The sequence below is a fragment of the Protopterus annectens genome, chromosome 3.part0, assembly GCF_019279795.1.
Source record: "Protopterus annectens isolate FY-2018-M chromosome 3.part0, PAN1.0, whole genome shotgun sequence".
Classification (NCBI taxonomy): domain Eukaryota; kingdom Metazoa; phylum Chordata; order Ceratodontiformes; family Protopteridae; genus Protopterus; species Protopterus annectens.
In genome coordinates this window covers 899,463,314-899,488,318 of record NC_056731.1, presented here as the reverse complement: position 1 = coordinate 899,488,318, position 25,005 = coordinate 899,463,314, and the positions used below count along the sequence as shown (strand labels likewise).

The 25,005-nt window shown below is 42.8% G+C and overlaps 1 protein-coding gene across 1 annotated transcript in view; it reads right to left on the bottom strand.

Annotated features, from left to right (window-relative positions):
• The window catches only part of PRKDC (protein kinase, DNA-activated, catalytic subunit), a 4,917,417-nt gene that overhangs the window by 4,091,681 nt on the left and 800,731 nt on the right, over positions 1 to 25,005 (bottom strand). Inside the window, exon 9 of the mRNA XM_044065724.1 lies at positions 24,378 to 24,427. Within this exon, the coding sequence (XP_043921659.1) occupies positions 24,378 to 24,427 (50 nt within the window). The remainder of the gene's footprint in view (positions 1 to 24,377; positions 24,428 to 25,005) is intronic.

Below are 25,005 nucleotides of genomic sequence, written 5' to 3'. Positions count from 1 at the left end.
CTTTTAAATCACCTGGTCAAAAAGGATGCGAACCTCGGAACCAAGAGTCTGAAGTATTTGATTACGTATAGCTTTGGTTTTGGAATGAACAACCAACAGTCAGTATACTTATGACATAAATATCGCTAAGATAATAAATCCCCCCCCCCATCCAGGACTAACATCTCTCAGACTGCCAACTCATTGGGCTTTCTAATTGCTACAGAGAAAGGGGCAATTTTATACAGACCATGTTACAATAAAGTTATATAACCTTTTCCAGTAGACACTGCTCTTGCAACAGTAACGGCAACATTTCAACTTGGCATACAAAAATAGCTTTTCAATTTTTTTACACAACAAATTAACTAAAAGCAATTTTTAAACACCTGAACTTGTTTTGGGCAATTAACATCACCTGTTAGAGAATGCCACCATTGGCACCCACCCAAACTCGTCAAGATACTTAGTACGCTGTGTCAATTTGTATTACCCAGCTGACTAAAATGATTATTCTCCTCCAGACTGTTTGGGGTCTTGACTATACAGTACACCTCCCCCAATGTATCTACACAACAAATATTCCATCTATTTTAATCACTCCTCAATTTGACACTCATCTTTCCTACAAGCTACCCTTAAAGTCTCCTAAAAATCCTCTTCTGAATTTGTGTCTCACTTACTCTGACAACCTTTCTCTTACCCGGTCTGCCATAAACTGCTGTAATTCACTCCTCAGACATTACTTAAGACTGTCACCTTATTTCATTCTTACACATCCAAAATGCTGACATCTGACTATAAAAGTGACTATGGGTAGGCTCTGCAACTGCTGGTGAAACTTTTCAAGGCTAGACATGATGACTTGTCTTCCTTCAAGACACTGACGTGTAAATCAAATGTAGAAAAAATTAACACATTTAACAGTGATTGAGATCATTACTAGAGATTATTTATGCCCCTCACAAAATTAGTGTTAATACTGTAAACTGTAACCACAATTCATACTACTGCTTTTATCATTTCACTGTCCCCACCATAATACATTTCTCCCTTTCTACTATAACAGATCAATTCATCTTCCTGCTCATCTCATCTCTGCATCTTCTACCCAATGATGCCCTTAAGGTTGTTAGAACCAAGAGTAACAATACAGCTGATACTGATATACTCACTCCACAAATTACTCAAGCTTGGAGTCCAACATATTTCTTCTATTAAGTGTAAGAAAGCAGACTCCAGGATTTCTGATCAGTTAAGACTCATAATCCTGTTACTAGTCCTAGTAAAACATCTTGGAGAAAAATAATCTCAGCCCACATCATTTCTTAATTAGATACATCTTCTAAACTTACTCTGAGCTAACATTTAATAAAGGTCAAGTCAGGACTGTCATCCTTAACTCTACTTCAAAAGGTCTCTACTTTTGACTCAAGTGTTTGAACTTGTCAGTCATAGGACACTGCTACAGCAATGGTCATCTTAGCACACAAAATTGCACCTTTCCCCAGATACCAAAACAGTCTATGCAACTAATCTAGGTACACCTCCATGTTCCATCTGTGTTCATTTATCGCTTAGCATTTTTTCACCTCATCTATAAACATGCTGTTTATGTTGATGTACAAGTATATAGCCTCCCCAGCAAATCATTCCCTTTCCTTAAATTATTTTCTCTTTCTTTATGAGACCACCTAATAAACTTATACCAAATATACCTGCAACATTACATGGTTTGGTTCTCCATCCAGATTTTATACGCACATATCTATGCAAGAGGGGGGGGTGGTGCTTTGAACGTTTCCTTGTGTATCATATTTTAAGTTTCTCAGAATCACAGCATCACACAGCAGCTGGCCTATGTCTGGATAACATCTAAACCACAAACAATTGCAAAAAGCGTCACTGTCTACACTACTCACAGATCATCATTCTCTTTTCAACTCTATGGGTTTTCAATCCAGTATTATGCTGTTCTTGCACAACTCTATCAAGTTGAACAGTGTCCATGAGCATTTTCAGTTTTGCTCTTTACACCCCAAATTTACACACCTGTGGAAGACAGTCTCCTCTGATGAATCCTCCCAAATGCATTAAACCCTCTGCCCTGCTCGTTTCTTCTGACAACGTAATCACATTAAGGACATGCTTGTCTTTCTCTCATCTCCTAAAATGAATCTCAGACTTGACATGTACAGTGATGCAGGGGTGTGGGGTTGAAGGTGGCTCGCCCCATGCAAATCTCAGACTTGGCATGTACAGTGATGCAGGGGTGTGGGGCTGCAGGTGGCTCGTCCCATGCAAAAACACTTCCAAGTTTTTTGTATTTTTTTTTTCAATTTTCCTGTTCCTAGGTACAATCAATGGGTTTGTTTCGCCAAAGAGGAATTTGATGAGTAGTGTATCAATGTTTAGCCATGGATCCAGCTATAACCCATTATCTTTTTGTTTCTTCTTTCTACTTCCCTTGCAAATCTGGAAATTTCTTCTCTAACTCATGACAGCACCATTAATCTTTTTCCCCTTTAAGTTAAAGCATTAATTTCATGTCAATCATCCTGGGAACATTCTGCAGCCCACTATACAGATCACAGTAACTCACTTTCAGCCCAGTTATGTATAAACCTGGTCATGGGTGTCTTTGTGGGGAAATCTGACAACTGTACTTGCCCTTACCGGATGAAATGAACAGACTATAATGAAATGAACAGACTATAATTATCAACAAGGTAGGACTGAAAGAATCCCCAATGGGTTACTTAACTGAATCTTTTTTTGATCTAATGTCAGTGAGAAGCAGGAGCACCTGGCATATGAACGGCGGCTGAAAAGTTCTGAGGGCTGGTGTTTGCAGATGTCACTTTTATGGCCCACGTTCCCATCAAAAGGGACTGAAAATCTTTAGAAACCTGGCCGGACAAACTGGAGTGGAAGAAGTATAAACCCACAAGTAGAATACTGCAACACTGGAATAGAAGGACATCTGGGTTGGGTTGCATGGCTAGGCTGGCTTATAAAGGGCCTGGTGGTTATGAACCTCCTAGGATTACTAAAATTCACAACACTACATGCATCAGTTTCTTACATACTAGTACTACATTAGTCTTCTATTAATTTTCAATACACCATCAAAGTCCATCATGAAAAGGTTTCACTCTCACTGTATACTACTTAAAAAAATAAAATAAATATGAACAGCTGAAGGACTTCACAGACTAAATCTTTGCGTCACCTGGTGCAGATAATTAATGAGCTATTAACAAGCTGCTTTCTTTACTACAACATTTGATTTCATCAGCCTTTATTTGCTCACCGTATGACAGTGAGCAAACCACTTAACCAAACAGTCCTCTAGGCCAGATGGAAAACTGGGCTAAACTCCTCAATGGCCTCTTGACTGCATACCTAGTAACCAACTTTGAAAGTAACTTATGACTATCTAGGTATGTATGGCACATGCAAATAGTTGTGTATAAATTAAGCACTGATAGAAGACTTGGGCGATGTGTTGTAGAACTACAATATCAACACTGCTCATTATCCAACAGTAATGCCTGCCAGCCAGTCTTCAAGTGGAATTCAGTCTTACATTCCCCACAAAAAACATGTACGCTTAAAGCCATTCTATGGTGCAGAGGGATAAAGCCTCAACTATGCTGTGTGTAACCCAAACCAGAGTGATGGCTGAGGCACATGTAGGAGCTGACAGAGAAGGATGGGAATAAGCAGATGATGGTTGTTTACGTATTCTACGGGGAGGGAGGTGATTTTGGCTTGCCACATGGGTGACACCTAGTGGAAGTACTATGTTTTGACCCTGTGGAGCCCTGGGTCTACACATATATACATATACACACACACACATTACAAGTGTATTTGTATGAATATATATATATATATATATATATATATATATATATATAAATAAAAATAAACACATACACACACACACATATATATATATATATATATATGCACACACACACGTACACATATACGTGCACACCTGTGTGTGTACGTGTGCATGCACACACATTGTGTACACTTCAGTAGCTTAATTTATGTAGACAGCTAACTGTCTAATCACCTTTAAACAAAAGGAAGATTTTATTTTTTTGTACCACCTTCCAGTAACAGTTTGGTTGTTCAAAAGTGACCATTTTAGCAGTGGTGATATTAGTTTATGGGATTACTACCTGCCCCTAAGTACAAGGGTCCTTATTTAGGTAGAAGTGTCCTGCAAAAAAATCAAATACAAATATTTACCAAATTTCCATTGGTAGCTTTTGGTACTGAAAAGGCTGACAACACAAGCTGTTAAGCACTTCCGTTTGGCTGATAAATACATAAAATCAGGCCAACAAAATCAATGGTATGATACAAGTTAAATTATAAAAGCATTTTTTCATAGGAGTCTTTGAATGTGAGGGGTAGGCTGGTGGCAGAGATTAAAAAAAAAAAAATCATAAAACGCTCACTTATGTGGTCTTAACTCTGCAATTCCCCAAGCAATAACAGTACATTTACAAGGGCATTTGGAACAACAAATCTTTGCCAGCGTCTCCTAGAGCAGAAACAAATGTCATCCCATCTTAGTCCAATGCTCCCTAAAGGGAAAAAAGATTTTAAAATGTGGGCTGAAATAAGAAAAAGAAACATGCTATTCCATAAGCTAGCATAGCAAGCGATAGTGTTCTCAGCGGTTATGGAATTCCACCCTCTCTAGACTACTAAAAGACGCACACAATTTAAAATTGTGCCAACCTCCACAAAATGTCATTTCCACCCACAAAAGCAAATGATGGTTACAGAAGTCCCAGACCCATCGTAATGGTGACAACTCATGGAAATATGCACCATTATGAGATAACAGAACAAACTGGGGCCTGTTTCTACCTTTTACCTTAAATCAACCACTAGACAGAAGAAATTGTGACATAAGGCAGTACTGACAGGACAGCAATTGATCAAAAGGAAAAGAAAACAGATACATAAAAATCAGGTCCATCATACGTACACAGTCTAATGCATGGTGCGTGCCATAATAGGCTTGAAAAAAAGTGTACATATTTGGGCTTTTTCCTTATAACTGATGAAAGGAACAGGATAGACAAGCAAGAGAAGAGCAAGAGACAATTAGCTTCTGGCCTGCAACAACACTAGAGAGAACACTCGCTCAATAACTAGTTAGGTCTTGATTTGCATGAAAGTGCAACACAAGCTCAGCAGCTAATCAAATTAATGCCACCCCAATCCTCAGATCTTGCACCTTTCTCAAAATGTCTCTCCTGTCTCCTAGAATTCCTTATCACAAGTAACACTTCAAGAACACATTCCATTTAAATTACTGGCGGACAGTACAGTAATGTAAAATCTTATCCTAACAGTAGATGTCTTTCTCTTCAGTGTTGCAGTATTCTTTGCCCAAGGGATCTTATGCCAAGGGTATCCCAACATCCAGCCAGTAAACCAAAGGCTTTAGGTCTTAAAAGGCACCGTACATCATACACCTGCTCCCCACGTAAGGCATAGGGCATAAAGGTGATGTACAGACAAACATTTAGAACAGAAAAAGCTCCAGGAGGAACAAAATACCCTCAGGGACAAACAAGAACATGTACATCCAGAAGGATAAAGGGGCGAAAAAAAAGGAACAAGGATTCCTTAGCCAACATGACAACAAATACAGGGCAAGAGCTATAACAGAGAGGGAGGGAATGAGGGACTGAAAACTGCAACAATGAAGAGAAGGGCATATACTGTTATGGTAAGATTTTATACAACTGTACTATGGCATTCCATATCACTGTTGTAGTATTCTTTAACTAAGGAAGAGTACAAGTGCTAAAAAGGAGGAGGAAGAAAACAAAGAGCCCAATACAAACCAATACAGGACAGTTCTGACCCAGAAAATAACATTCAACATGTAATGTTTACTGAAAATATGGAGAGGACCAAGTAGCAGTCTCAAGGCTGGAGATGGCATCCAAACCATTAAAAAGGGCACCAGAGGAGGCAACTGCCACAGTGGAATGTGCCTTTACAGATGAGGAAAGACATTTGTCAAGAAAAGAACAAAGGGAAATGGCCTTATAACCCAGGAGGAGATGGTTTGCTTAGAAGCAGCCAAACCCAAAGCTGTACAGATTTGCAAATAACTTAGTTTTATCCAAATAATACTCGAGCTTGTCTATGCAAATCCAAGGTGTGAAGAACCTTCTCACTGAAACTGTGGAGGAGGAAAAAAAAAAGGAAGGAAGATGAATGGACTGATTAACAACTCATCGACCACCTCAGGCATAGAAGAAAAGTTAGTATGAAAGGACACCCTGACTATTAAAAACTAAAAAAGGAGGAATAGCCACAACAGCCTGAAGTTAAGATACTCTCTTGGCTGAAACAGGCTAAAATAAGGGCCAAAAGGAAAAACGTCTTACGAGTGCAATGTAAGAAAGCTGAAAAAGCAGGCTCAAAAGGAGCATGGGTCAATTTTAAGTAAAAACTGGGGTCCCAAAAAGACAGAACAGGCTTCTTGGGAGGCCTGATATGAAGGACACCTTTGAGAAATTGCTTTATGTCAAGCTGAAAGGCCAGAGAAGGATTCAAGGACAGATCAGCAGAAATTGCTGATGGGTGAGCTTTAACTTAAAATGCCAATCCAGGGTGGAGCAGAACCCACAAATGAGAGAGAACCAGATGAACCACCACAGACAGGAGAAACTGATGGTGAGAGGCCACAGACAGAAAATATTTTCCATTTAGATATATACGATTTTCTGGTAGTAGGTTTGCTGGCCTCCTGCAGAACCCGGAGCACATCCTCAGAAAACATGTGCTTAAAAGGTATCAAAACCCTATTATCCACACTGTCGAGTGGACAGGTGAGGATGGACAAGAGATCCCTTGCCTTGTGTGAGCAGATCCACCCACTGAAGTAACTTGTGGTGACTGCCCCCGGCCAAGTGAGAAAGAAGGGTTAACCAATGCTCTCTGGGCCATGTGCATCACCAGCAAGATTTTGGGAGAGTCCTGCCTGATAGTGAACAGAACTTGTAGCAACTGAGAAAGGAGGGGAAGCATACAGAAACATTCCATTCCAAGGGAAAGACAGGACACGTTCACTTTCCAAGTCGGAGGACTTGAGACTGTGGAACAGAAAAGAGGAAGTTGTCTGTTCAGAGGGGAGGTGAAAAGCTCTACCTGAGGAATACCACACTGATGGGCAACGTCCATTAACATGTCTAGTATCCATCAGTGAGCCTGTGTTCTGGAAATGTTCAAAGAATCTGCCATAAGATTGTGCTCTGAGGGAATGTAAACTGCCTGAAGAGTCGGATAATATTAGATAGCTAGATTCCAGACCTGAAGGGCTAGTCTGTGAACGAGCTAGGACTTTGTGCCCCCCCACCCACCCACCCACTTGCTGAATTGCAACATTGCAGTGGTATTGTCTGTGAAGAATCTGAGGAGCCTGGGATGAAAACAGGGAAAGAAAAACTTGCAGAGCTGCAAGAGCCCTCATCTCTTATGCTGATATGGTCTAATCTCTGATGAGTAGACCAGAGACCCTGGGCCTTTAGGGGGCCACGGGAAGCTCCCCAACTCACATCTGAGGTGTCCCTGAGAGGAGACCAGAGCCTGAAAGGGGAGCCCTGGATTGAAAGCAAGCTGATGAATACACAACTGACGCTCAAGTCTTGAGACAAGGAAGAAAAGGAATAGGGAACTCCAGGAAGTGGCAATGTTGGAGCCACACCAATTTGAGGTACCACTGAAATTTCCTCATATGGAGTCTGGTAAGAGGGAGGATGGGAACAGTAGAGGCCATAAACCCCAGAACGCTAAGAAATTCCCTGGGTGTGACAGAAGCTTGGGAGAGACACCAGCATGGGAATTGCCTGGAGCAGGGAGAGACACCAGCATGGGAATTGCCTATAGCCTTTAACTAAGGAAGCCACCATCTTGGGAAGGCATCAAAACTGACTTCTGGAGGTTTATTGTGAACCCTAGACCGTGTAATAACACAACACCAGTGGTAAACTGGAGATCCTGCAACAGACTGCTGGGAGAAGGAGCTTGAATGAGTAGGATGTTTAGAGATGAGGTAACTCTGTATCCCCCTGAAGCTTGCAAAAAGCAATGACAGGAGTGAGGCATTTGGTGAATACCTTTGGGGCAGTAGAAAGGCCAAAGGGAAAAACAGAGAACTGAAAATGCACAGAAGAGACAGGGAGATGTAAACATTTCCTGAACAGAGGGTGAATGAGGTTGTGAAGGCATGATTCCTTGAAGTCTAGAGAAAGCATAAAGGCCTGGGAAAGAAGAGAAGGAAACAAGGTCTGAAGAGAATATCTGGAAAGCGGGAACCTTGAAAAAAGTGTTGAGGAGAGTAAGATCCAGAATTGGGCTCCATGTATCCTACTTCCAAGGAACCAAAAACCATCCTGGAGTAAAATACCTTCCCCACCTGAGGAGGTGGAACAAGCTGAATGGTGGCCTGATCCAAAAGGGTTTGCAGAACCTCTGAAATAAGAGGAAGCTGTTCTTGGGGAGGTTGAGGAATACCTGAAAAGTGAGGAAGGGATTTCCACACCATTAAATATCCCAAGCAGATAATAGCCAAATGTCTGAGGTGGTCCGATGCCAATTTGGAAGAGAAAGGCAGAAAGACAAGGTGAACTGGCCAAGGGGAAGGGATGGCTAAGCAAACAGAAACAGGCTTGTCCTGAAAATAAGTTTTCTGGGAAGGAGTTTGAGTAGACTTAGGAGGCACACACCTAAAACTATTTTTGAGAGGAGGGCAAGTTTACCTACAAAAAAAGGCAGACTTAGAAAGATAATTCCTCTGAAACCTGGGCCATATTATAATAAGGAAAAGCCTGAAGGTGTAGCCAAGAATAACACCTCATAACTGAACCAAAGCAGTAACCCTAAAGAGGCATCAGCTACATTACAGCTACTTTTTATTGAATGATGGGCAACCTGAAAAGTAGACCCTAAAATGGAAAGGGTAGAAGCCTTTCGATCAGAATCAGGAATGTTGAACACCACATTAGATACCTGGGAAAGGACAGCAAAAACATACCTGGCCATATGAGTTTGGTAATTAATGGCCCTAAAAGACAGGGTGGCAGCAGTATAAACTTTCATGCCCAACCTTTCCATGGCTAGACTATTCTTATTAGAAGGAGGAAGCTTAGTCGATATTAACAGCTTAGATGGTTTTATCAGAAGAAAAGTACAGTTTTGTACCTACCATAAATGTAGATGTTCGAGGATCCACATTGCTGCAGTCATAACCTGTGGGTAGTCCGCTGTCCTCGGTCGGCCCGAATACCAAAGTGTTAGGCTAGCGTCGGTCATAGTCGCTCAGATCTGACGTCAGTACGCAGTGGTACTAAAGCGCATGACCTACGCCATATCCTCAGTCTTTCTTGCCCCAGATGTCAGAAGGCCTAAAAAAGAAAGGCCATAGCCAAACATAGAAAATACCCAACTACCAGTTACAGAAAAAGAATCACCCCAAAAGCAACACAGCAACCCTAAACTACAGAGGGGAAGGAGGGAGGATAAATTGGACTGCAGCAATGTGGATCCTCGAACATCTACATTTATGGTAGGTACAAAACTGTACTATGTTCTTAGTCTCACATTGCTGCAGTCATAACCTGTGGGTAGAATCCCAAAGCAAAGGTAAGGGAGGTTGGCTAAATCAAAAAGCACTAGGAGCTGCTAACATGCCCTGTAAAACTGCAGTGGCAAACCCAGCCCTAGATTTGGAATAAAGAGGGAGATGGTAATGTTTAGTAAAAGTGTGCACTGAACTCCAAGTAGCTGCCTCCAAAATATCCTTAGTAGCTACTCCCCTTAAAAAAGCAGTAGAAGTGGCAGTAGCCCTAGTGGAATGAGGTCTAATCCCAGCCGGAACCTCCTTTCCATGATGAGAATAACAAAAAGCAATACAATGGCTAATCCACTTAGAAATAGTTTGCTTTGAAACAGGTTTTCCTTGTGAACCCAAGGCAAAGGAAATGAATAACTGTTGAGACTGCCTGAACCCTTTAGTTCTGCTCAAATAATAACGTAACTGCCTGTGAATATCCAAAGAGTGCAAAATGTTTTCCCCTTTATTTTGGGGATCAGCATAAAAAGTAGGCAAATGAATAGATTGGTTCAAGGCCACATCAGAAACAACTTTAGGCATAAAAGTAGGGTTAGTATGCAGGGATACCCTATCCTTATGAAATATTAGGAAGGGTTCAACTGCCATTAGAGCCTGTAATTCAGATACCCTCCTAGCAGACGTAATGGCCAACAAAAAAGCAGTCTTCCAAGACAAAACTTCAACTCAGCTGTAGCAGCAGGTTCAAAAGGAGGTAAAGTCAGCTTTTCCAACACAAAATTGAGATCCCAGGAAGGAGTAGGAGCTCTTGGGGGTCTTATATTCTTTGCCCCTCTAAGAAATTGCTTAAACAAAGGGTGAGAAAATAATGGTGGGTCACAGTCATAGTGAGCAGAAATGGCTGCAGCATGAACTTTCACGGAGGAGAAAGACAAACCCTTGTCTAATAATTCTGTAAGGTACTGTAGTGTAACACTCAAATTAGGCCGTGAAACATCAAAGCTCTTTGCTGTGCTCCAAAGAAAAAATCTCCTCCATTTATCAGCATAAACTTTTCTTGTACTAGGCCGCCTGGCTTCCAAGATGACATTTATAACTTGCTGAGGAAGCTGCAACCCCCCAGGGTCTAAAACAGAATATGCCAGGCTGTCAGATGCAGGGACTGTATCCTGACATTGAGGAAATGATTGCTTGCCTGAGACAAAAGGTGTGGAATTGTTGGCAAAGGCCAAGGAGGCTCCCGAACTAAACACCTCAGCAAAGGGTACCAATGCTGACGTGGCCAATCTGGAGCTATAAGGATCATGCAAGGCTTGTCCTGTCTGACCTTCAAGAGCACCTTGGGAAGGAGAGGCAGAGGAGGAAAGGCATAGACGTGAAGGTTGTTCCAACTGAAAGATAGAGCATCCACTTTCCAAGCTTCTGGGTGAAACATCTTTGTGCAAAATTTTGCCAGTTGGAAATTTTGTGGGGATGCGAACAGATCTATGTCTGGAGTTCCCCAAGCCACTGTCAACTGTTGAAATACATGGGGATCCAATTTCCACTGTGGGGATCCACTAGTTGCCTGCTCAAAACATCTGCTAAGGAGTTCTGTGCTCCTGGCAGAAACCTTGCTTGAAGAGTGAGGTGCAAACTCAGAGCAGTCTCCCACAAAACCATAGCTTGTCTGCAAAGAGGGTACGAATGGGTTCCCCCCTGCTTGTTGATGTACCACATGACTGTTGTGTTGTCTGTTTGAATCAACACCTGTCCCGGTTGAAGTAGATCCTTGAAAGCCATCAGAGCAAATTGGACTGCTAACATCTCCTTCATGTTGATATGCAAATGCTGTAGTCTGGGAGGCCACGTGTCTTGAACCCATCTCCCATTGAAATGTGCTCCCCAAGCCATGTCCGAGGCATCTGTCGTTAGGATCTGACTCGCCTCTGGTCGGGTCACAGAGAGTCCCTTGTTTACATGACATTCCTGAGCCCACCACAAAAATTCCCTTTGGATGCAAGGTATTATCTGAATGACAGTGTCCAAATCGTGGCAGTGTTGAGTCCATACACTTTTGAGATACCATTGTAGCTTCCTCATATGTAGTTTGGCATTGGGAAGTACCAGAATACAAGATGCCATGAACCCCAAGGCTTGAAGGACTGTCCTTGCAGTCAGCCTGGACAGTAGGGATAATCTCTGAAAGTATAGGGGAAGATTTCTTTGTTTGTCCGGGGTCAGAAAAGCCATCTGAGAGGCTGTATTCAGTCTCACACCCAGAAAGCACATGTCCTGAGAGGGTACTAGACTGGACTTTGTTTCGTTCACAGAATACCCTAGGCACCTTAACACTGCCATTACATACTGTAGATGCTGAAGTAACGTGACTTTGTCTTGAGCAAGAATCAGGCAATCGTCCAAATAAGGATAAATTTGTATTCCTCTTAGTCTTAAGAAGGCTATCACAGGAGCCAGGACCTTTGTGAACACCCTGGGGCAGTAGATAAGCCAAAGGGCAATGCAGAGAACTGATGATGAAAAGTACCAGCCAGCAGGGAACCTCCTGCAGCTGGGCCTGATAGGAATGTGAAGATAAGCCTCTGAGATCCAGAGTTACCATCCAGTGATCTTTGCCTAGCAGAGGCAGAAGTTGCTGTAAAGTTAACATCTTGAATTTTGGGATGTCTAGGTATGTGTTGAGAATAGACAAATCCAGAATTGGCCTCCAAGTGTTCCCCTTCTTTGGCACAAGGAACAGGAGAGAATAAAATCCTAGGCCTACTTCTGACGGAAGTACCACCTGAATAGCCCCCATTTTTAAAAGTAAAGAAATCTGTTTGTGAGCCTCCAGCTTTTGCTGAGGAGGTACGTCCGGCATGCCTTTGAAAGGAGGCAAGGTGTGAAAATAAAACTTGTAGCCTCGATCTATAATGTCCAACACCCATTTGTCCTGGGTGACCAAAAGCCAATTTTGCTTGAAGAGTGCCAACTTTCCTCCTAGAGGAGCTGCCAGACAGGAAGAATCTGGCAGCTGGAGATACAAGTCATTGGGTCTGTTTACGAAAAGGCTGACCCCTGCCCTCACCAGAAGATTGTGCAGGAGAACTCCACGTCCTAGGTCTGAACGAACCCTGAGCATGAGCTCTGCCCCTACCACGTCTAGATCTGCCCTTAGACTGGTAATCGGAAGAAGGATATGCCCATCCTTTTGCAGGCCAATTTCTGCTAAACTTAGGGGGCTGCACTTGTAAAAATTCCTTAACTGTCTGCATGGACTTAGCATTGTCTTCCATTTTCTTCAAAACTGACTCCACAGGAGAACCAAAAAGAACTTCAGATTGGAGGAGCATCCAAAATTCGAGCTTTAACATGCTCTGACAAATTCTGATCCTTAAGCCAGGCGTGCCTACGAATAACTGAACCAGTGGCAGCCACCCTGGAAGAAGCCTAAAGAGCATCAAAGCCACACTGCAAGGAATGCTTACCTACCTGATCAGAGGCATGAACTAAATCCTGCAATTCCTTACACTCTATACCCTCAGCTAAAGCATCTACCTTAGATTTCAACTGACTTAACAGAAAATTCTGGTACTTCAGCATATGAAACTGGCAATTCAAAGCCCTCATAGCTAGTGTGGAAGAGGTATACACTTTTTTACCCCACCTATCCAAAGCTCTAGAATCTTTATCCAGAGGAACTGGATTCTTTACTACAGAAGCCCTGACACCCTTAGGTCCCTGGCTAATAGTTTCTGGGTCAGCTCTAGGACTCTTATATAAATATTTATGAGCCTCTGGAACTCTGTAGTATCTGTCTGGCTTGACAGGGGCGGAGGTAAAGAATCAGGATTAAGGGAAGCCTCAGAAAAAACATCCTGAACAACATCCAAAACAGGGGGAATGGCCAAGGGCCTATGCTGTGGTAAAAACAAAAATTCCCTAAGCCTCTTACGAGAATCGGAGAAATCCTGACCTTCCCACTTAAAATGCTCCCTCATGGAATGCAGGGTTTCAGAAAAAGAAAAATCCTCTGGAGGAGAAGCAGAAGGACAGGAGTCCTCTGCATCCAAATCAGAATAGGGAGGAAAATCCTGAATGTCCTCAGCTGAAGACTCAGAGTAATCTGAGGAATGCTCCAAACCCTCCACCTCTGTCTCCACCCTAGGTCTCTTATCTGGAGGGGGCATAGAACCTCTGATTAAAGTAATCAAATCCTCTGCCATTTTTAGCATATGTTTTTTAGGAACAGAGCCTGCAGAACTAGGGCTGACGCCTGTGCCAGAAAGACCAGGCCTAGCTATAGAAGGTGCTTTAGTGACAGAAGTAGAAGGCCTAACAACCTTATGTAAAGAAGGAACTACAGAAACTTGAGAGGCCCCCTCGGCCTGACCTGACTCCTGAGAGGCCAATTCCTGTAATATTAAAGGCTCCCCCTGAGACTCAGCTGAAACCTCGGCTGGATCCACAGATTCCACCGTAGTTTCCAAAGAACCGGCGTCCGCAATGGACGACTCATCCTGCTTAGACTTTAATGATTTATCTTTTTGCTTTTTAGCGGTAGCGGACGTCGGAGGATCCGACGGCATGTTGTAGTTGCACCGCTTACCAAAAACAAGTCTAGCACAATCTAACCTGCGTTTAATGGTGCACTTATTAAATCTAGCGCAAAAGCGACACCCGACTACGTCGTGCTCAGGCCCCAAGCAAGGAATACAGAGAGAGTGGTAGTCCCTATGAGGTATCTGTTTCCCACAAGAAATACAATTATTAACTTTCTGACATCCGGATTTAACTGAGGCAAGAAAAGACAAAAATATTCCCCAACGGGGTACTTAGCCCAACTTGGTCTTCGGTCTGAAACTCAGAATACGAAAATTTCAGGACGCCGAACGGCACTTGCAAACGCTGCTTCTGCTTCGGACCATGCGGCAAGAAAGACTGAGGATATGGCATCGGTCATGCGCTTTAGTACCACTGCGTACTGACGTCAGATCTGAGCGACTATGACCGACGCCAGCCTAACACTTTGGTATTCGGGCCGACCGAGGACAGCGGACTACCCACAGGTTATGACTGCAGCAATGTGAGATGAAGAACATCTGACACCACTGAAAGTTCAGCAAAAGGTCACTTAAATCTGCTGTCCTCCAGCACCTTGTAGAAAGTACAGTTTTGTACCTACCATAAATGTAGATGTTCGAGTGTTCACACTGCTGCAGTCATTACACTTGGGTTATCCTGCCGTCAGGTGGTCCCCGCAGTCGGCCTGAGTTCCAAAGTCTTGGTCCGGCGTCAGTTGCTGTCGCTTCTTCCCTGCCGTCAGTGCGCCAGGGGTATACAAGATGCATCCTACGCCATTTTCTTCAGTTTTTCTTGCCCCAGATGTCAGGTGCCCCCAAGTAGGTAGGCAATACATATTGCTAATCAAAAATATACAATACAAACAATACCTTCAGTCGCCAGTAAATACACTCCAAAGGTTGTATAGGATAGAAAGGTATAGTCCAGCTAGTTCAGAGGGGATGGAGGAAGGGTAACCTGGACTGCAGCAGTTTGAACACTAACATCTACATTTATGGTAGGTACAAAACTGTACTGTGTTCATCGTGTTACACTGCTGCAGTCATTACACTTGGGTAGAATCCCAAAGCGGAGGTTGGGTGGCTGGTCTATAAAGAGTTAGGATTGGCTATGAGGCCCGGCAGAACTGCGGTGGCAAATCCTGTTCTGGATTTAGAGTAAAGAGGCAGGTGGTAATGCTTGGTGAAGGTGTGCACTGAATTCCAAGTTGCAGCCTCCAAAATTTCCTTGGTAGGTACTCCTCTGGGAAAGGCTGTTGAAGTGGCTGTTGCCCTGGTGGAATGTGGCCTAATGTTCTTTGGGACTGATTTTCCATGCTGTGTGTAGCAGTAACGAATACAGTGTCCTATACATTTGGATAGTCTGCTTTGCGATCGCCTTGCCCTGTGATCCTGCAGCATATGCTACAAACAGTTGCTCAGTCTTCCTGAAAGCCTTTGTTTTGTCCAAGTAGAAGTGTAGCTGCCTGTGTATGTCCAAAGAATGCAGAATTTTCTCCCCTTTATTCTGGGGGTTTGGATAAAAAGTTGGCAAATGGATGGTTTGGTTAAGAGCCACACTAGATACCACATTTGGCATAAAGGTAGGGTTTGTCCTTAAAGATACCCTGTCCTGATGAAAAATTATAAAAGGTTCCACTGCCATTAATGCCTGTAGCGGAGACTTTTAGATTGGCTGTATTGGCTGGCTCAAAAGGTGGTAGGGTCAGTTTTTCCAAAATGAAATTGAGGTCCCAAGTTGGTGTTGGTGCTCTCCGGGGCGGTCTTATGTTTTTAGCCCCTCTGAGGTACTGCTTTAGCAAGGGATGAGAGAATAAAGGAGGATCCATGTTGTAATGTGCTGAAATGGCAGAGGCGTGGATCTTAATTGATGAGAAGGATAGGCCTCTGTCCAGCATCTCAGTTAAGTCTTGTAAAATCTGAGGAATGTTTGGAACAAGAGGGTCAAGGCTTTGAGCCTGGTTCCAGGCACAGAATTTCTTCCATTTTTCTGAGTAAGCTTTCCTGGTGCTAGGCCTCCTGGCTTCCAAAATGACATCCATAACAGCTTTACAGAGAGGTGTTGTCTGTTTGACTAATGTATCTGCCATGCAGCCAGGTTTAGTGTTTTGAGCTGACCGTGCAGGATCTGATTGTTTTGTTGAGTCAGAAGGTGTGGAATTTGAGGCAAAATCCATGGTGGGCCTTGAGCCAAGTTCCTTAAGATAGGGTACCAGTGCTGGCGTGGCCAGTCTGGAGCAATCAGGATCATCTCTGTTTTTTCTTGTCTGGCTTTTAGGAGTACCTTTGAAAGGAGAGGCAGTGGTGGGAAGGTATAAACTTTTAGGTTTTTCCAGCTGAACAGAAGAGCATCCACTTTCCATGCTTGTTTGTATTAAGTCCTTGTGCAGAATTTTTGTAGTTGGCAATTCAGTGGGGAGGCAAAAAGATCTATGTCGGGGCATCCCCACTTTTGCATTACCATGCTGAAGATTTGTGGATTCAATTTCCATTCATGAGGGTCCATGATATTTCTGCTTAGATCGTCTGCCAGAGTATTTTTTTCTTTCCTGGCAGGAATTGTGCTTGCAGGTGAACTTGATATGTTAGAGCTCTGTTCCACAAGGTCATGGCTTGCCTGCATAGGGAATAAGAATGAGTGCCCCCTTGCTTGTTTATGTACCACATTACTGTGGTGCTGTCTGTCTTTAGTAGTAATTGTCGTGGATGTATAAGGTCCTTGAAAGCTGTTAAGGCATTTTGAACAGCCAATATCTCTTTTTGATTGATGTGAAGATGCATCTGGTCTATGGTCCACTTAACCTGAATGCATTTTCCTGCCATGTGTACTCCCCAGGTGTAATCCGAAGCATCTGTTAGAGTTTGCCTGGCTGTGGGTTGGGTAAAAGGCTGACCCTTGTTTAGGTGACATGTCTGTGCCCACCATCGAAACTCCTGTTGTAGGCAGGGAATCATTGGTATTACTGCTTCTAAACTGTGAGAGTGTTGAGTCCAAACACTTTTCAGGTACCATTGTAATTTCCTCATATGCAGTCTGGCATATGGTATTAGTAGTATGCAGGATGCCATGAATCCCAGGGCCTGCAGAATTTTTCTTGCAGGGAGATGGGACTTTCTTGCCAGCAATTGAAAATATTGAGTTAGTTGAACTTGTTCGTCTGGCGTGAGGTAAGCCATCTGGGCCGTTGTATCCAAGCTGGCACCCAGGAATATAATCTGTTGCAAGGGCACTAGTTTTGACTTCTTTTCATTTACTGTGTACCCTAGAGAAATTAGCAACCTTTTTACAAGTGCCAGATGCTGTAGAAGAATGTCCTTTGTGTCTGCTTGAATGAGGCAGTCGTCCAGGTACGGATATTTGAATTCCTTTTTGTCTACAAAATGAAATTACTGGTGCCAGGCACTTTGTGAAGACCCTGGGCGCAGTAGATAAGCCAAAGGGCAGTGCAGAGAATTGGCAGTGCATTGTACCAGCTTTGAATCTGGGGTATCTTCTGCAATTTTGTCTGATAGGGACATGCAGGTATGCCTCTGAGGTTCAGAGTGACAAGCCAAGCCTTCTTGCCCAGCATGGGTAGAAGCTGCTGTAATGTCAACATTTTGAATTTCGGAATATCCAGGTAAGTATTCAGAACTGAAAGGTCTAGTATGGGCCTCCAGGCCTTGTCCTTTCTGGGGACCAGGAAGAGTCTTGAGTAAAATCCTTGTCCCTGTTGTGGTACTTTTTGAATAGCTCTCATGTCCACAAGGGCTGAAATTTGTTTTTGTGCCTCTGCCCATTGATTTTGTGGCAGGTCTGGCATTCCTTTTAGCCTTGGTAAAGTATGAAAGTGGAATCTGCAACCTTGAGACACAATATTCAGGACCCATTTGTCTTGGGTGATTGTTTGCCAGTTTTGAGAAAAAAGTGCTAGTTTTCCCCTAAGGGGGCTTCCAAAAGGGACGTGCTTGGCGTACGAAGGGGAAAGTCATTGTGACTGTTTCCTGTAAGGTTGAAACTTGTCCTTGCCACCTTCTGGGGATGAGGTGCCCCACTGTCGTCTGAGCCTTGGGGTTGAGATCTGCCTCTTGGGCGTCTGTATCTGCCTCTCTGTGGCCTGTCTGATACTGGAAAGGACCAATTCTTTGTTGGCCAATTTCTGCTAAACCGAGGTGGCTGTACCTGTAAGAAATCCTTGACTGTTTGCATAGATTTAGCTTTATCCTCCATTTTCTTTAACACCTCTTCTGTCTTAACACTAAAGAGAGTATCATGCTGTAAAGGAGCATCCAATAATTATGCCTTGACATGATCAGGTAAACTTTGTTCTTTTAACCAAGCATGCCTTCGAATCACAGAACCTGTAACTGCGGCTCTACAAGAGGCCTCTAAAGAATCAAAACCACACTCCAGAGTATGTTTTCCCACCTGTTCAACTGCATGCAACAAATACTGCACTTCTTTCCAATCAGGAGCTTCTGTGCTTGCAAGCATTTTCTGTTTTAACTGAGCCATTAAATATTGTTGGCACTTAAGCATGTGAAACTGACAATTTAAAGCTCTTACTGCTAAAGTTGCTGAAGTGTATACTTTCTCTCCCCCCCTCCCGCCCCCATCTATCCAAAGCTCTTGAATCTCTGTCAGAGGGTACTGGATTTTTTGCAATAGAAGCCTTAACCCCTTTTGGACCCTGGGAAATAGTTTCTGGATCAGAAGGGTTTTTTTAAAGAAACTTGTGTGAGTCAGGGACTCTATAGTACCTATCTGGCTTGGCTGGAGGAGGGGGCAAAGAGTCAGGAGATAAACTGGATTCAGAGAACACATCATCTACAATATCTAGTACAGGCGGAATAGCCAGGGGCCTGTGTTGAGGCAATAAGAGGAAATCCCTGAGCCTTTTCTTGGATTCTGAGTAATCCTGGCTGGCTTTCCCAATGGAAATGCTCCCTCATGGTATGTAAAGTTTCCCCAAAAGAATAATCCTCACGAGGAGAGGCTGAAGGGATAGATTCTTCAGCATCAGAGTCCTCATGGGGGGGTAGAGAGTATCTCTGGTCTGAATAGGAATCAAAGGAAATGGAAACCTGATCAGAGGAGTCCGTCTGTATCCTGCCTAGGCCTTTTCCTCAGGAGGGGGATGGGAACCCCTGATTAGATTAATGAGGTTTTCGGCCATTTTAAGCATCTGTTTCTTAGGCATGGAGGACTATCCAGGAGAATGCTGTACTTGTTTCTTTGTCTTTAATGGTACCTTTGTCTTGGCTGTTGTTTTAATGGCAAGTTGTGAACGTCTGAAAACACCCTCAGAAGCCAATGCCTGCTCAATGACCCAATCTGTGGTATTAGTTTCTGTAGGCCTAGTACCTTGAGTTTCCAGAGGCCTAGATGTCTCCACGTGGGAGTCGGAAGCGGCCTGTGGCTCTGAGGTAGCGGGTGTCAGGGGCTGCGAAAGCGCCTCAATGAGAATTGGCGACTGGAGGTTTCGTCGTCAGTTTTGGAACTCGGATGCCTGTCTTTATCCTTGTCTCTGCGTTTTTTCGGTATTGAGGTTGTCGGCTGATCTGACGGCATCATATAATTGAACCTTCGGCCAAAGTAGTGCAAAGCAAAATCAGAACGTCTTTTTATAGTGAGTTTGTTAAATCTAGCACAAAACCGACAACTAGTGACATTGTGATCAGGGCCTAGGCATGGAATACATTAAGAGTCTAAGTCCCTATGAGGTATTTGCTTCCCACAAGAAATACAATTATTAACTATTTCTGACATCGGTCTGAGGCAAGAAAAAAGTTTCCCCACCGGGGTACTACTTAGCTTTATTGAAGACTTTGGATCTGAAATTCGACTTCGAAAATCTCAGGAGTCGGTCGACCGGCACTTGCAAACTGCTTCTGCTTCGGGCACCGCGCGGCAAGTAAGACTGAAGAAAATGACGTCAGATGTATCTTATATACCCCTGGCGCACTGACGTCAGGGAAGAAGCGACAGCAACAGACGCCGGACCAAGACGTTGGAACTCAGGCCGACTGCGGGACCGCCTGATGGCAGGATAACCCAAGTGTAATGACTGCAGCAGTGTAACACGGTGAACATCCTGACAAGTTTCTTTGGTCCTGGAGGCTGAGAGTCAGAAGCTACAGAAGCAGCAGAAAAGAAATCCAAAAAGGCAGATAAAAGAGGAGGGACAGATGATGATTTGGGAGACTCCACTTGTATCAGCTCATACTACCTCTTCTGAATGTCAGAGACCTGGGAACAGTCCCACTTAAAATATTCCATTATGCGGGCAATAGTATCCCCAAAGGAAAAAGACAACTCTTCCAAGGGGGAGTCTGGACTCAAAGAATCCTCTTCCTCTGAAAAGTAGTCCAGAGGGGAAAGAATACGGGAAGAATAAGCCAAGGATTCTTCTCCAGAATCCAAGTCCTCATCCTAGGAATCTAATTCCTTAAGCCTCTTAACAGGAGTGGAAGACTGGGGGGTGGGGTTAGGGAGAGAAACCCCTAGATGAGACTTTAAGGCCATTAAAGCATTAAACAACCCCCGAGTAAAATCCCGCCATTCATGCTGGGGATCTTTAACAGGGGAGATGTGTTTAGTTTTCTGCTTTTTTTTCTGTGGGTCGTTCACCTGAAAAACCCTCGGATGTTCAGACTCTTGAAATTCAATAATTGTAGTTGGTATTTCCTTCCTTACTAAAATCTGAGTAATTCCCCTTGGTACGTTGGATATTAACAGCAGAGGTTCCCCCTTAATGTCAAATGCAGACATAAGAAAAGCCTCCTATGACACATAAGAATTCGGATCCATGTAGGCCTCTGACATAGCACAACTTCTACAGAAACATCCAGGGGAAGCTGGGCAGCAACTGGATTAAACTTAATTTTGAGAGTCATCTTCTTGGCTGACGGCTGGCCCACAGGATGGGAGGCTTTTGTCATAGCACCCTGAGCCAACAGCTTAAGTCGCTGGTTCTCAAAATATACGGAAAAGTAGAAGACAACTATACAGGGTCTTGTGCAGAAATGCATGGCTGATAGACCACTGCATATAGTTGTGAGAAGCACTCACTCGAGAGAGAGAGAGACTGGTCGTGATGGTCTTTATGGGGAATCTGCTTCCCATACTGACATTAGGTTACAATTGGGAAAGGAAAAAAGTTACAAGGGAAGGAAAGTGAAAACTTAGACATGCCAGCTCAAGAAAAGCATTTTTAACCAGTGGCTTTTCACAGCTAAAAATCCCTAGAGAAATGAATGGCCAAAAGCGAGGCTATAACTGCTACCAATTAACTACATACATAGTATCACCGGCTTTAGTGTAAGAAAGAATGCCCTGTAGAACAGCAGTGTGAAATGCATAAAGCAAGGATGCTACAATCAGATTGCAATGCACAAAGATATAAACCAGAGACTAGAAAGGTGCGTCACGATGTCCTACACAGACTTTTTTTTTTTTTTTTTTTTTTTAAGCGTGCTACAAAGGCAGTTGAATCCTTGATAGAAAAGAGAAATGGTCCTTGTTAAGCTGTAGCAAATAAGATGCAGTAGTCTAACTCAAACAGCAAAATTATCTTACAAAATGCTTAAGAAACAAACCCCCATTACTACTGTGTAAAGAAAAATCACTACAGCAGCAGAACCCAGTTTATAAAGAGGAGATGGCCCAAAATGATTCCAGCCTTGTTGGAATGGTACAAAATCATAAGGGATCTCCAATATTCAAATGAGGATGACAATTTCAAAAACATCTGAACACAGAATAGTCTCAAGTGACCAGCCAATCATACAGTCCCTCATGGCAAAAAGTGAGACAAGGCTACACAGTCTAAACTGACACAACCCACAAGCATCCAAGAAGCAATATATGCATCATATTTCTTCAGCTGCAAGCATTACAGTTTCATAAATCATACAATTCAACACTTCTGAGAACATAGTTTATCAAATGCAAGAACTATTCAGTAGGTTATACAGGGTAGATAGTCCAGACACTCAAAGTCAGGATGAATACTAATAGGCAAATACACTTGCAGATTCAGTGATAAGCCAGTGAACAAACTTTGCTCACTGTGATCAATGCCCGTTATGGTTCTACAAGGACATGTCTCAACGTAACAATGGCTCAGACAAAGCTGAATGCACTCTTCAACATTGGGACTAATGTAAATGTCAACACTGAGCACTTTCCTCTTCAACAAAGAGGTCACACAAGGGTATAATGAATATCAACAAAAGCATGTTATACTGAAAATGCATGACTATTTTAATGATTTAAGGCTGACCCCAAAGTGCTGAACTCTTCAGAATGAAAAGACTTTTAAGGGCATATTTTATTTTTGTCTCCCGTCTTTTTTATTCACACATACAGAGCTATTACAACACTGTGGTTATTTTAATACTATAACCGCAAGCTAAAGAGTTGGTGCCCCCCCCAGGAAAAACTCGTTTATTTACATCCAACATAAGGTATAAAAAGCCATATCATATTTCATGAACAAGGCATGTAATGACCTAAATTAATAAAAAACAATACATCTACATGAAGGTAAGTTTACAATCTATAAATGGCAAATTCATTTGCTAAATAAAAGTTCACAACTTATGCTGGATGCTTTTATCTTGTTGGGTCCATCTATCGTAACACTTTTCTTATTAAACTATTTACTCAAAACATTTCCAAATTTAAAATTTTAACAACTGAACAATACAATACATTAACAAATAATTATTCAAACTGTGTTATCCCAAACTGAAATCTAACAATGCAAACTGTATTTACTAATAATAGATGCATCTGCCAGATGGTTACTAGAAAGCAGTTAACACCACTACTTACACTGTAGTACACGCAGCATACTAACTACACTCTGAAATCAGGAAAAGACAAGCTTGCAATACACTGACACAAGAGTTGCATAACAAATTTTCTATGAATGGCTTATAGTAGTAATGCTTTAGTTTCACACTAGATAATACAAAAAATCAAGTTAAAACAGCTTTGAAAGCTATAAAACACTTTTCACTGCCACACAAAAAGGGCACTCTAAAGTATAACTGTTTTTAAAGTTGTTAGCCCATTACAGGTACAATGAGCTTCTGGCTACTGTCTGGCACCACTAAAGTGCTCGTGGATTTCAAGAACACTCCTGTATTGTTTTTTTGTTTGTAGCAAGTAGCATATCAGAAGAACTGAAGCTCCATGTACTACAAAGAATTATAACTGGGTCTCACATCACTTCATATGTGCCAACCAACAGAAAGCAGAGAATTTATGGATAGAGGAAGGTGTGCAATTCTTCCCAATGGTGAACTGGAACCCTCAGAGATCACTACTCATGCTGACTTGCAGTTTTTCAGAAGAGCAAAAGATATGGTGGTTCTTCTTTCGGCTTTTCCTAGTTGGAGGTCGCCACAGAGGAACTCTGGTCCGCTAATGATTGGCAGTAGATATTTTATGGGTGCAGAGGTGCCAGCTCGACACCCAACCTTCAACGAAGGCAAGCCCATTTTTTGCACGTCTTTCGAACACCACTTAACCGCGGGGAAGACATGCAGACTCCACACAGAAGGTGCTCCAGCCGAGAATCGAACGGGAGAACCTCTTGCTGTGAGGCAACAACACTACCGCTGCACCACCGCGGCTTAAGAGCAGAAGATATAGTAATAGGCTCAAAGGGATACCTGAAGAATGTGACTTCGGAATAACTATTCAAACAGTTCATTGAAAATAAATGTTACTAGCTATTGTCATAGTAACTGAAATTAGCATAGCTTCATATACATATTATACCACTGATAAAGTAGTATTTAGTTGAGACGTCAACTGTCATTCCTTTTAATTCAATATGTTTTTATCCCATTTCTAACCCCCCCCCCCCATCCCCAAGATCAAGTTACCTTCTACTGGTCTCTTCAGCAGGACATCACTAGACTTCCTCCAAAGATGAGGAGATGTTGGAAGTGCAGTCTAATCCTTCCCCAGCCTGTCCAACTCTCGGCTCATATGACTAGTAGTCGGGGACAAAACCTCACAGCTGACCTAACTAGCTCGATGATGTTCACATTTAACCCTTATCCTAATGCAGAAAACATTTATCCTTAACAGAAAGTAGGTTCTATACACTGGAACATGCATACAGCTTCAGGTCCAGAAGCAGCACCTGATGGCAAGCGACATGCAAGTTAAAAAAAAAAAAAAACAAACCAAATGCAGTTTCAAGAATGTAAATTACCTTTGGCAGAAGTAAAGGTTTAGAGCAGACTCTAATCAATCCCTGGTGCACTGAAACAAAAAAGAAAAAAAAAATCTTTTGAGTTTACAATAAGACATGCAAGACTCTTAATACTGAACATTCTGAAAAGAAACAATGATGGTTTGACCTTCTGTCTCCGAAGCCCTCACATCAAGGAATGTTTTCTTTCTGACTGCTGTGCTTCAATTTCAGTCTCCCCCTCCTTAGTTTATGACCCAGCTGCTACAAATAAAGGCATTATATTCAAGGCTTATAAACCAAAACACTGACACAAAACAGTGACAAATGCTAGCAATAAAATCCACCCAAACCTATGGAATGTACAGATAAGGTCTTGTCTTTCAGCTTTTCCCGGTTAGGGTTCGCCACAGCAGAACTCCGGTCTGCTAATGATTGGCAGTGGATTGTTACGGTGCCGAGTTGCCAGCCCGATGCCCAACCTTCAAAGAAGGCACACCCATTCATACACACACCTACCCTGCATATCTTTAAATATCACTCGACCGCTGGGAGGACATCAGCAAACACGGACTGCAAGGCCCTCTTAAAGCAATTCAGCGGTCGTGCTCACAATGTTATGTATGCTCCAATAAGCTTTGTCTGAAGA